At 33.8% G+C, this 14,116-nt stretch overlaps 1 protein-coding gene across 1 annotated transcript in view; it reads right to left on the bottom strand.

The window, feature by feature from the left end:
• Nucleotides 1-14,116, bottom strand: part of LOC122271722 (transmembrane ascorbate-dependent reductase CYB561) — a gene marked incomplete in the record, with an annotated part of 61,388 nt that overhangs the window by 9,454 nt on the left and 37,818 nt on the right. The window contains 1 exon segment of the mRNA XM_071186080.1: nt 5,121-5,324. Coding sequence (XP_071042181.1) covers nt 5,121-5,324 — 204 coding nt within the window.

Below are 14,116 nucleotides of genomic sequence, written 5' to 3'. Positions count from 1 at the left end.
GGCTTTCAGGAGAACTCCTCTAGACACCCGTCTCGCGTCGTGGCGGGTACTATGGTTAAGAGGAAAGGTCACTTCGAATAGGGGTGTGGGATGAATGGTTTTGTCTTAATCTTAGTGCAGGTCATCGTGAGCAAACCAATCGACGCCTTCTTTCCTCCATTTCACCCCCATTAGAAATGTGATCTCGCTTGTTACCATAGCAGCAGACAGCCCCAGACTTTCAGTCTGGAGAAGTTCTCCTCAAAGCCGCACTATACTTAACACCTGAGTCGTGGTGGCTCAGGGGATAGACTGTTAGCGTTCGAATGAGGTTAACCGGGTTCGAATACCAGCGATGGTTGGTTGATACGAATTCCGTACCTGACTCGCACCGACCACAGTGCTGACGTAAGATATCCTTAGTGGTACAGGGATCATTGGTTAGAGTCCCCTTGCCATCAGACTAACCGTGGGAGGTTTTTGTGGTTTACCTCTCCATGTAACGCAAATGCGGGTTATTTCCCTTAGAAAGTCCTCCACAAAGGCAAATGTCTCCTAATATTTGATCCTTCACTTGTCTTCTGGATTAGGTTCCAAAATACAAGGCTATGGAGTTAAACATTAGTAGCCGTAAACCCAAAGATTCGGTCGGCTGTTCAACGGCGGTTATAAATTAAAATTACTTAACTCGGATGAATATGTTCAAGTCCACACCCGGGCTGTTACGCAGATAATGAATTCATATAGGTAGATATTAGTGGTGAGACGAGCTCAGTTCGAGTCTATCGCGGGTTCGTGCACGTTTACTGAAAAAAAGGTTTCGGGCTTGGTCGAGCTGAGATTCATGACACAATTTTCATAAACTTTCTTACTACTTTTAAAACAAAGGTTTGGTTTCGTTATCAAGTACAAAAAAAAAATGAAAAATTTAAAAGGTATAAAAATTTACAGCTTTCTGCTTCTTTTGTTTGGTGCTTTAGCTTTGTGAGGCTAGTACTAATTGTCAATATATTTATTTAGCTTGATATTTTAATCTTTGTTTCAGTCATCTTGGAATTTCAGTTGGTTTTCTTTCACAGGTTGGTGATAGAAAAGTTTCTAATTTACTAATTCTTCCTTGTTAAGATATTAAATGCCGAGTGACGACATCGCCAAATTTGGTCTTTATCCAACGTAGACATCGGGCTTGGGTGGACTCTGTCTCTAAGTAATCTTATGTATCTGGGACTCGGGCCTCCAAACGCAAGCCCGAAATCATCTCCTGATATAGTTATCTTATATAGAGATGTCCACGCCAAATTTGACTAGTATATATAGTTACCTTATATAGTATATAACTTGACTAGTATATAACCAATCAATTGTTGTTATTTTGTGGTTGAGGTACTTTTTTCGATTGGATAATTCTTATTCCGATAGAAACGTGTTCCTAATGGTTGCTACAAGTAGCTGATTGATCATTGATGAATTTTTAGTAGGCAGGTAAGGTAAGGTAAAGATTTGCCTCTACCAGCCCAATTAAAGGGCACGCGAGAAGTAATATCAACCCGTCGCCGCAGCAGACCCACCTAGCAGGGGGGGGGGGCACAGGCTCGCACCGGCCGGGGGACCCGACGAAGCCCCACCGTGACACGTTAAAATTCAAAAAATACAAAGTTTTGAGAAAGTTGAGGCAACAGCCGCAATATTGCGGGCAAAAGGTTATTCAAATAAAGAACATCAAAATTTAATTGTGTTCAACGTCTATATAGCTGTGCACATATCAAGCTATGACAGTTCTCAGAGTATATAAACATTTAAAAAATTTATAAATACAATAATAATAGAAATAAGATCACCGAACAACTGAAGTTTATACCATTGCATAAATCATAAGGTCAAAGAACGCTCATAAATTTAAAACGAATAAAACCTCTCAAGATATAAAAATCCGAGACCAAATTATACAATTTAAAACCAGTTAATAAAAAAACTCCGATCAAAAGGGATCACTAAGGCCAACTGGTCCTCATAAAATTATTAAAACTACTAAAAAGTCAGAAGACCCTTATAAATTTAAAACCCAAAAATTTATAAAATAGCATTATAAGCAATAGTAAAAAAATGCAAAGATGTGAACTTGCTAGGATAATTAAGATAAGAACACATGATCAAGAACCTTAAATATCTCAGATAAAAACAACAAAACGATAAAGTCCCAAAAGGGAAGCTAAAAGAATGGTAATTGTAAAAGCAGTAGCTAAAACAACATATTGTAAAAACAATAAAGGTTAAAAGTATTCAAGGTAGAAATGTTTAAGGCTAAACTAATTGAGATCATTAAGAGAGACACAGACACCCAAGATGGAAATCGCTGGCTCCGATATGCATGATATGTTGTCGGCCAGGACATGTTTTTTTGATGATTTTTTTATGATGTCTCTACAGGTCAAGTTAGCAAAACACTGGTGTTGAGACTGGTTAACAAAGTGGATTCCGCGGAGTGTCTGGAAGTGGGTGCAGTCCATAACTAAATGTTCGATTGTTTGATATTCCCCACAATAATGACAGTCTGGACTTATTAAACATATTTAGCCGGTGTTCTCCAAACACTCCGTGGCCAGTTAAGAATTTATTCAGGTAAAAGTTGGCCCGTAGTCTCTTTGTAGCAGGATCCTTAAAAAATTTAAATATTTGTCGACCTTTCTCGGAACTCTGCCATTCCTGTTTCCATCTCTTCATATTATGGGTCTTAATAAATGTTCTGATTTGGGCTTTCGAACTTGGGACCTCTAAGTCAATTTGACAGAGACTGATGGCCCTCTTGGCTGCTTGACCCGCTTCCTCATTGCCCTGTATGACTATATGAGCCTCGACCCAGTTACATTCAATGTTTGGTCGCCATAATCGTTTAATGTGTTCGATCACGTGTGAAGTGGATGTTGGGTCAGCTAATGCCTGCAGTGAAGAGAGCGAATCAGAGTAGATAACAACATCTGGGTACTTTACGTCGGCAAGCCAAGAGAGAGCATGTTTTATTGCCATCACCTCTGGCATACAAACACTACTGTCATTAGAAATTCTGGTAGAGGCTGCCTTAATCAAAATTCCATCGTTTTTAATTACAATCACAAAACCTGTCTTGTAATGGTAGTTTGTCTCGCTACTTGTTTCATCTGCAACCTCCATCCTAGAACCGTCTGTAAATATTTCAAGACCACTGTTAGTTAACAGTGATCTACCCAAAGACACTGAGATAAATTGTGATGGGTGTAGCCTGTATGGGGGTTCTATTAACTGGCTGATTTGCATGTATTGATGAATAGTTAGATCAAGACGAATAGTTAGTAGGCAAGTGAGTAAGTAGGTAAGTGATGTCAGCATAGACATCTCTATGCATTAGTCGAGTGATTATTATTATTGCAGTATTAGGGAGTGTTCTCACTGCGCGCGAATGAGAATCTGATGGGCGAATTTTTCGTGGCTGAATTTATTCCACCAATCAGGTTCTGATTCGCATGCGAAAAAAATCAACTGCAGTGAGAATGACTCTAAATTCGAAGGGCATTTCCCAAAAAGATAGCCAGTCCAAGTGTAAAAGCATCATTTTTCTTCAGTTTCTTGAAATCAACCGTTGCTTAGGGGTCTCGTAAAAAAGAGGCATTGAACTACCGCTACGGAAAAAAAACTCGACGAATCTGAATCATTTAATATATTTTTGACCACCAATATGTTATTTTTTAAATAACATATAGTGGTGAATGCAAATATACCAGCATAAAAATTTTGTCTGATCAGACCTCCTTAATACTTAAGTGGTACCTCAAATTTAATTTCGATAAGTTTTAACGAAATTTTACCACCACTTTTTAAATTTTTTATGGCCAGCAGGAACTCTGTATAAGTCAATAGGAAATCCCCCAATATTAAGTATTTATAAACATAAAGGTTTTTTTCCTACCGACCGAACTAAACTGTCAAAGGCGTGGAGACGGGAAGGCTAATTTCTAATCTTTAATCTTTTTTTTATTTAATTTTCTCAAATAAACTAACGACGGCTATTTACTTTATTCGGCAGTATATTTTGAATACTTTAAAATATAAGGTCGACACCCGATTTCAATTTGAGATGTAAGGTGTTCGGTAATTTAGATTCTTCTTTTTCTGTGATAAAATTATAAAAATACGATTGCATACCTACAAGCGATGTCACGTGTCTCTAAGTCGTAGTGTTTGTTTATGCTACAATTTCCAACCAATCAGGTTCACGTGTCTTTGATATCGGATTTGTTATTTGTGCTTAAAAAAAAGAATTGTTATAAGAATTGTCATTTGAAGACCTCTCATATCAAGAAGTAAGAAAAAAAAATTGTTATTCAGGGGCTGTCTAAGTTTTTCTAAGAGGTACCTATTTTGTGAAAATTTAGACATAATTTGTGAAAATTAAAAATTATCTTAAAAAATCTACACAAAAATATAGTAAAAATATGGATTTATCGTTTCTTACGGGATACAAAAATAAAATTTTAAGAAAAAATCTACCGTTTTTCCTAAAGTTGAATTTGTGAAGTTACCGCCGGTAGTAAATTTAGCCTGGACAGACCCTGTTATTATACATTTCTTACCTTGTCAGCAATATACCAAATTCGAAATTTAACCCTAAATGATAAGTTGTAAAATGAACTTAATCTCGCTGCTCGAACAATGTGCTAACACTAATGTATAATGGTGCACGGCTTGCAAGTAAAAAGAGACCAAATCTGGGCTGCCAAAAAAGCGAATTCTTTCTAAATCTAGCAACCATGACGTCTTTTTTAACACATCTATTTTTGTCGCATCTATAAATAGCTAAAACAAATTTTCACTTCAAACTCAATCAGAATTACTTAATATCATTAATATTTCATGAAATACAGCAGATTTGAGCTCAGAAACTACATAATTTATTTCTTTTGTTAAAAATAAAACTATTTATTTGAAAATATCGCTTCCCAGAATAAGCTGTAGTAAGTAGCTGTATACTTTCTAACCGGAAGTAGAACAGGTCTAGATTGTTGTTGTTTACATTTATATTGAAAACACTATCCATTCAGGTTCTAATCGTGATTGGAGACGCGTGAGTTAATAGGGTTCCATAAATATATGAAACAATATTTACTTACTTGCATGGCAAAGAGAATAACGGCCGTCAGACCGAGCCAACTGTGCAGAGAGTAAAGGTTTGGAATGGGTTTGGCGGGTAAATTGTGCGAATCGAATACAGCTTTGAGAGAGACGATGGTGAATATGAAAGCTGCAGTATGAAGACCAAAATGCAAAAGCTTCAATGACTGTTTTCTCTGATTGCGAAATACTCGATAAACAAGCAGTGCTGAAAAAAGAAAACAAAATACGGTACTTTGTGATTAGTCAGGTACAAATAAATTCAACAATTTATTTATTTATGTTAAACACAAAACATAATTATTACATATACAATAAATATATTATACATAGAAAATTGTATTAAAATAAAAAGTTGCAGAAAATAATTACTAAAAGAAGCTTAAGAAGACAACTCGAACCAAAGGCTTTTAATTGAGTACTTTTTATCGTAATTGCAACTGTGACATCGAGTCACAAGTTTAATTTAATTTTGTTAATTCCTGATACAAATCTTAATATTTGCTGATCTAATTCTTCTCGCCCCTTAAGTTTTATTGCAATTGAGACACTCTCTCCAAGAAATTCCTTTTCTCATTCTTTACAACCCCTCTTTTTCTAGAACATTCCTTCCTCCTTCAAACCGTCCTTTTCTTGGAACCACACCTGCTTGCCGGTATCTTTGATGTTCGCGTGTCGTACAAAATCCTAGATGTGTTTCTTAACCGTAACGCTGGTATAAAAATTGATATAACATCTCAACTTTTTTAAAATAAGTAATTTAACTTTAAGCAAGAGGATAAAAGGGAAAGCGCGAAAGGCGATCGGGGATTCGATATTTTGATCAACTAGTTGCGGCCCTCAGCTTAACGGAGTTTATTTTTCCTTCCCTCCTTGATGAGGTGGGAAATTTTTTTTTGTTAGAAAAATAGCGTCCTTGTGCGCCATCTTTACCCTTTTCATCAAGTTGATTTTTGGATTTTGTATCTTTGTCATTTTTTTAGCAACTAACTACTAACTTTTAATCATCATTTATGCTTCTTATCAGTGAACGTTACATCAGTATTTGGTTATTAAAACCATATGATTTTGCTACTGGAATTAGAATGAGGTAGTCAACATCGTTATGAGTGTGGTCATGGCGACATCCACATTGAAGAAGGGTTCGACTCCATCACTCCCACGTGAGATAGGTTTTCAACGACATGACGATGTCATTTTCCTGTGCTTCATGATCCCAGTCTTGTGCTAAGAGAACCAGTGTTGTTCGATGAATCTCTGTGCCGTTGGACGTGATAATATTCCGATTTTCGAAAAGAAATGTTTCATAGATATCCAACCATACCATTTCCCGTAACAAAAGTTTTCTGATAAACAACAAAACAAGAAGATGTTTGGAAAGAAATCGGTCGCTCCATACCACCTTCTCCACCTGATGACTGTACCCTGGTCGGATTGTTTTTCATAAGTGTTGTGCAACTCCCTCAATGTAAGAAACCAATAAAGAAAGACTAACAGCAATCAAAATACGTGACTTTTTATTTTAATGTTCCCATTTTTTTTAAAAAAAAGTTGTCTCCTTTTAGAATAATCGAGGATGATCTTCTGATCGTCAAAAGGTATGTTTTTTGTTGTTATCTTCTATAAGTTGTACTGGGTTATTGCAAGGTCTTTGTAGTTGAACCACTATACGATAGTTTTGTTTTGGCTATATTCCTTGAAAAACCATTAATTGTGAATTTCAGTTGTTCATACCCAGCATTCCAATGTAACAGCAATTTTACTTAAGACTTAAGATAGAAAAAAAAATAGTTTGATTTTAGGTAAGGGTTCCACTCTAATGCGCATCAATATTTTATTAAAAAACAACGAGTCTTTTTTTCAAACCTTGGAAAAATGGCATCTCTGTTGCCCAAACGGTGCCACGTGTTAATTCCCATTAAACATATAGATGGCGCTGTAAGCGTAAATTGAATTTAATTGTAGAACTGAGTGCTGGAAGCAGCAGTGTATGTGTAATGTGTATGAGTAACGGGCTCACGAGCGAGTCCGTAATGCTGGTACAAAATAAATGAGTATAAAATAAATACAGTCCAATTATTGTGTGTGAGCTATTGATCTGACCAAACTGGTCAAATGGTCCTCCGAGAACGGAGGTGAGTTAAAACCTATGGATTAAAATACGAATTTCATCACTTAAAAGGTATGTACCAGTTTTGAAATTTGATTGAGATAAATTGTGCATTGACTTTATATTGACTATATATAAATATAAACTATGTTTAAAGGAGCGAAAAAAGAGGATTTAAGGCAAATTGCCATTGAGTTAGGTGAAAATGTTACTGAGACTATGACTATTATTGAGCTAACGAACTTAATAAAAAACAACGAAACATTTGTTAAAGAGCCAGAACTTGCTACNTGAATTTCTTGACAATTTTGGACGTATGGCAAGGAGCTAAATCCTGTTGAAAAATCCCTATTCCATCAGGGTATCGTTTCTTCAACTCTGGAACAACTTTTTTACCCAGAATAGTAATGTACTGCTCAGAACGCATCATACCGTCAATAGCCTGCAAAGGTTCAACCCCATTGTAACCGAAACAACCCCAAAACATCTTCTTTAAAAAACACGAAAAAAAAAATTTGTTTCAATTAATTTGCACAAGGGTGTACGTTTGAATTACGAAACTTTTTTCAAATTTTCTAATAACTTGCTGCTTATTTAGGGTGCTTCTGAGATATTTAGTCGAAAGAATATTTACAAATTTGTAATAGTATTATTTCTCAATGCTTTCGATAAACAGAAACATTAAAGCTTTTGTTTCCTTTTCCAAAAATAAAATAATTAATAATTAAAAATGTGTTGCACCATTAAAATTTGATACAAGACATCTGGAAATATAATGAGCCTTGAAAGTAATCAACAACGGAATACCAAAATGTAATGATAATTAAGCATACTGGAAGTACAAGAGAGAGAGAAAACTTTTCACAGTTAACTACTCCGTTGAAAGACTTCGGATGATGTTAATTAGGGAAATGAAGTAGCGGTGGCAACCGAAAGGAAGGNAAATCAGAGGTACATTGTGCCTTTCATTTTTAAAGGTACGTTGGGCCCTTAAAATTCAGAGGCACAAATGATCCAAATGTGCCTCTGAAATCAGAGGTACAGTTTTTAGAGTGTATGGCAATTAAACAACATGATTAATAACCGAGGTGTGTGCAGCCCTAAAACAGTCATTTTAGCTGTGCAAAAAGATAGGGTCGAGTTGACATGGTAATAATTTAAATACACTCGAAAAAATCTAAAGCTCTGGGAAGAAACTTTGTAATATTTTGTTTTTTTCTAATAAATTTAATTAAAGAATAAATTATTCTCTCAAAAATTCGACCAACTGGGTATGTGAACCACTAGTGATATGATAATTTAAAAAGAGCTTATGGTACATCTGGACTACCTTCTGTACCACTGTATCTGTACAAAGAAGTTAAAAGAGCTATGTATGACAATTTAAGTGCTTCTGCACTAAAACTGTGAAAGTGCAAAGTGAAGTCTGATAAAACAGGCGAAATATTAAAAATTAGTTTAATTCTTTATTCTTTGTACTTGGAATATCGTGGAGTTGAATGATCGGGCTTCGTTGAATGGCAATTGGAGATCTACGCCCTATAATATCTTATGGTAAACACACAACAAACCCGTCCTTTTATAGGTGATTACTAAGCAACTCAACATTTTAACTTTGGACGTTTGCCAAAAACTATGTGAGCTTTCATAATTATAGTATGCAATTTGCAATTTTAAATTTTTGAAATTTTATGTAAATCAATGTTGAAACTAACAGGTGATAGGGTATTTATAAATTTTATTAACAAGAAATTTAATGTCTAGACCAGAGGTCACCAAAGTGGTCTATATAGACCCCCAGGGGTCTATTTAACAAAAGCGGGGGTCGATCCGAATCGGAAGGGTAGATTGGGGGTCGAAGAAAAAACAGTTCTTAATACGCAAATCACACATACCTAAGTGAGTATGTAAAATTTGTGAATTCTTTATAATTGACTTAATATCAGTTTCATTATAGAACATAAATTAATAAACTTATTTTTATTCGGGTGAAACAAGTACTTACGTACCAGCGCGCAGTGGCACGAACTCTGCACTGCTGGTTTATAAGTCATATGCATATGTGCGCTTGTCCAAATGTCACGTGTGACGAGCATTGACATAACAAACGCAAATATCATGCGCAGTTTCAGATAGCTTTGCAAACTGTGAACAGTGTTGAATACTTGCAGTGTCATTATTAAAACTTTTACAGTTTTGGATAATTAGTTATTGTTTCGATAAAACCATTCGTTTAGTTTAGATATCAATTTTAATTATCAATACATGTAAAAAAGAAGGTAAGCATTAATATTATGGATTGTTACAGCCAGCGGCAAAACTATAGCACACTTCGTATTTCTTGCAAAACAATAAGAACCTTATTTTTTTTTATTTAGCGGACTTAGTTGGAAAATTTAATGATGTCCAAACAAAGGTGCAAAGAAAAGATGTAACAATTATCGAAGCTCGAACAATACTATTAGGCTTCCAAAAAAATTTAAATTTAGATCTTCATCGCTACGTAAGGATTATCAGTATTTTTCAAATCTTCGATAATTAGAAATAAAAGAAGACTTAGAAATATATACAGGTCATCTTCAAAACTTGAGCGACGATTTTAAACTGCGCTCTGTTGATTTGGAAAACATTGACATCCCTGATTGGATTAATGTGCCATTTTCTGCTCAAATTGAAAACGTGGACATCAACGTGCAAGATGAGCTTGCTGAATTATTATCGGACCTTGAAGCAAAGACGCTTTTTAAAAATTTAGCAATAAGCAAATTTTGGACAAATATAAATGTAATGCAAAAATATGTAAAACTTTACGAAATAGCTCAGCCATTTATACTAGCATTTCCAAGTTCCTATATGGTTGAAGCCGTTTTCAGTCACGTGAATTCAATCTTAACTAAGTACAGAAATAAATTAAATGTGGAGTTTCGAGGGGATTTAAGATTAAAATTGACCAATTTTGAACCCACAATATAGCGAATTTAGCAAAAAAATACCAGATACACCCATCTCATTGATGAAGAAGCAATAAATTTGTATTTACTTGGCTTATTATTTCTACTTATTATAATTACTTATTTAATAAATATTAAGGTATTTAAATTTCAAAACTAATATATTTTTCATAAAACTATTGTTACACAATAAACAGTTTTTTTAATAAATGTTTAAAATCATAAAATAAATGTACAAACACAGTATCTAACATTTAGTTTTATTTTTTTATTTCAGAGTTTTCATTCAGAGTTTTATTTTAATAAACAGAAAATTATTTTTAGGGGTCGATGGAGATTTCGAAAAATTATATAGGGGTCGATGATCAAAAAAGTTTGGCGACCCATGGTCTAGACAAATTTTTTTTTCTAAAAATAGATTATCACGTGCTAATTTATAGATAAAGCTACTATTAATAGTTTTTGGAAATGAATTTTAAGTTTTATCACGTGCCACTTCGCAACAAGTTTCATGAAAAAATTTGAATTCATTGAGTCACTCCTTTTAATCTATTATGAGTAATTAAGTGGAGGAAGGGGTAAAGAAACTTCGAAAGAATGTAAATTTTATTGAGCTAGAAGATCTTTTCTAGAAGTTTTATTAACCTATTAACCGTCAAAAGTCACGTTTCAGAAGAAAAAAAATTGATAACTTGATTATTTCATTTAAAAAAAAAAATTCATTTTGATGAAGCAGAAATCGTTTGTGTTCACCAAAAACCTTTTAGTGCTATACATAGTAATTTTTTGAATTGAAATTCTACATTTGCGACATTTCTTTAATTGGGTACTTACACTTCAAGAAGAAGACGATCACATATACCCATACATGTGACCTATGACGTTCAGCACCAGCTGATAGTTTTGAAGCAAAATGGCGTGTTAAAGTTGAGGTAAATTTCTCCACATAAGTCAGAATGTTAAATAACGTGAAATTAATTAAATACAGCGCCGTATCGCTCATAGAATTTGTTGAAATATAATTCGTTCTTGTTTAAGCAGGGCTCGAAAAAACTCAGAAATTTTACCCTACCCGAGGACGGCTTATCCAACAATGTACCCGTCCTCCTTTGAAACTAACCCGTCGCTTCTAAATAAATAAAAATATAATTTTCTCTTATTTATTACAAACATTTATATAAACTAGGAGGCTTCGCCCGCTGCTCGCTAGCGCTCGCCAAACCCCGGAACTGCTTTCGCAGTTCATTTCGGATTGCTTCGCAATCCGATGCTCGCTCATTAGATACGTTCTTAACGTCTAGCTTTTGTATACTTTTTTGAACACTGAAGTTCCGAAAACTTTTCACTGTAGAAAATTCTAAACCTGTGCATTTCAATATTAATTTGAAATTGCAANTTTTATTTTGTATAGAAACTTTAATGGATATAACAACTTCCATCTCATAATATTACTAAATATCAGAATTACATTGGATTATTAAATGTTTTTTGATAATTTGAAATGTAAACGAGCGTCTCTTGTCTGAAAGTAAATTTTCATTCCTGCAGAAGCTTCTCTCAACGTCTACTGATGTTATAGGTGCGTACTTGAAAAAGACGGTCTTTCTTACTGACAATTCTTCTTCAATTTGAAAAGATGTTGCTTCACCTGTTAATATCCTATAGATTTTCTTTATTGTTTGGAAGCCAGTGTAATAATGAAAATTGATAAAAAATAACGAAAATTGTAAAAAAAATAACAGAAAACTTTAAAAAATACATTAAAATGCAAAATACGCCCCAGAATTTCAAGAAAAATGCCCTATAAATCTAAAAAAATGCTCTAAAAGACAAAAAATGTCAAAAAATGCAAATGTCATCAAAATCAGGGCCTTAGTGATTACTAAGCAACTCAACATTTTAACTTTGGACGTTTGCCAAACAACTATGTGAGCTTTCATAATTATAGTATGCAATTTGCAATTTTTAATTTTTGAAATTTCATGTAAATCAATGTTGAAACTAACAGGTGGTAGGGTATTTATAAATTTTATCAACAAGAAATTTAATGTCTAGATCAGATGTCACCGAAGTGGTCGATATAGACCCCCGGGGGTCTATTTAACGAAAGCGGTGGTCGATCTGAGCCAGGGGGTCGATCCGAATCGGAAGGGTCGATTGGGGGTCGAAGAAAAAACAGTTCTTATTACGCAAATCACATACACCTAATTGAGTATGTAAAATTTGTGAATTTTTTATAATTGACTTAATATCAGTTTCTTTATAGAACATAAATTAATAAACTTGTATTTATTCGGGTAAAACAAGTAGCGCGCAGTGGCACGAACTCTGCACTTCTGGTTTATAAGTCATATGCATATGTGCGCTTGTCCAAAAGTCACGTGTGAGGAGCATTGACGTTACAAACGCAAATATCATAAGCAGTTTCAGCTTTGCAAACTGTGAACAGTGTTGAATATTTGCAGTGTCATTATTAAAACTTTTACAGTTTTGGATAATTAGTTACTGTTTCGATAAAACCATTCGATCAATACAGGTAAAAAAGAAGGTAAGCATTAATAATATCGATTAGTACAGCCCGTGACAAAACTGCAAGATGAACTTGCTGAATTATTATCGGATCTTGTAGCAAAGACGCTTTTTAAAAATTTAACAATAAGCAAATTTTGGACAAATATAAATACTATAATGCAAAAATATATAAAACTTTACGAAATAGCTTAGCCATTTATGCTAGCATTTCCAAGTTTATGGTTAAAGCCGGTTTCAGTGACGTAAATTCAAAGTACAGAAATAAATTAAATGTGGAGTTTCGAGGGGATTTAAGATTAAAATTGACCAATTTTGAACCCAACATAGCGAACCTTGCAGAAAAACACCAGGCACACCCATCTCATTGATTAAGAAGCAATAAATCTGTAGTTACTTTACTAATTGTTTCTACTTATTTACTTATTATTTAATAAATATGATATTAAGGTATTTAAATTTCAATATTAATATATTTTTCATAAAACTATTGTTACACAATGTACTATTTTTTTAACAAATGTTTAAAATCATAAATAAATGTACAAGCACAGTATCTAATAGAGTTTTATTTTAATTAATGGAAAATTACTTTTATGGGGGTCACTGGAGATTTGGAAAAATCATTAAGGGGTCGATGATCAAAATAGTTTTGCGACCCATGGTCTAGACATATAATTTTTTCTAATAATTGATCACCACGTGATAATTTATAGATAAAGCTAGTATTAATAGTTATTGGAAATTATTTTTAAGTTGTATCACGTACCATTCGCAACAAGTTTCATGTAAAACTTTGAATTCATTGAGTCACTCCTTTTCAACCATTATGAGTAATTAAGTGGAGAAAGGGGTAAAGAAACTTCGAAAGAATGTAAATATTATTGAACTAGAAGATCTTTTCTAGAAGTTTTATTAACCTATTAACCGTCAAACCTATTAACCGTTTCAGAAAAAAAAAATTGGTAACTTATTTCATTTTTTAAAAAAAAAATCATTTTTAAGAAGCAGAAATCGTTTGTGTTCACCAAAAACTTTTTAGTACTATAAATAGTAATTTTTTGATTTGAAACTCTACCAGGGGTCTGTCCAGACATTTTGTGAAAGGTCCGTTTTTCGTGAAATTGTGAAAAAATTACTCACATTCTTTCAACCAGGGTCCGCTTTTATGAATTTGTGCAAATAGGGTCCGTTATTGCAAAAAAAAACTTTTTCAAGGAGTTTTTAAATTGTAAAGACATACAAGATTATGCTCAACGCTGTAAAATTATAATTAAAAAACTTAAATTTAAAAATATAAACAACAATTGCTGCTTCTAAATTAGAGATGCAACATACAAATATTTGGTATTTAGCCTATACTGCTGAACGCAGAATATTAATTTCGGACGAATAATGGAAGAAT

Source organism: Parasteatoda tepidariorum, chromosome 10, assembly GCF_043381705.1.
Source record: "Parasteatoda tepidariorum isolate YZ-2023 chromosome 10, CAS_Ptep_4.0, whole genome shotgun sequence".
Lineage (NCBI taxonomy): Eukaryota > Metazoa > Arthropoda > Arachnida > Araneae > Theridiidae > Parasteatoda > Parasteatoda tepidariorum.
Note: the sequence above shows the minus strand (reverse complement) of the source record. Positions and strands in the feature narration are given on the sequence as shown.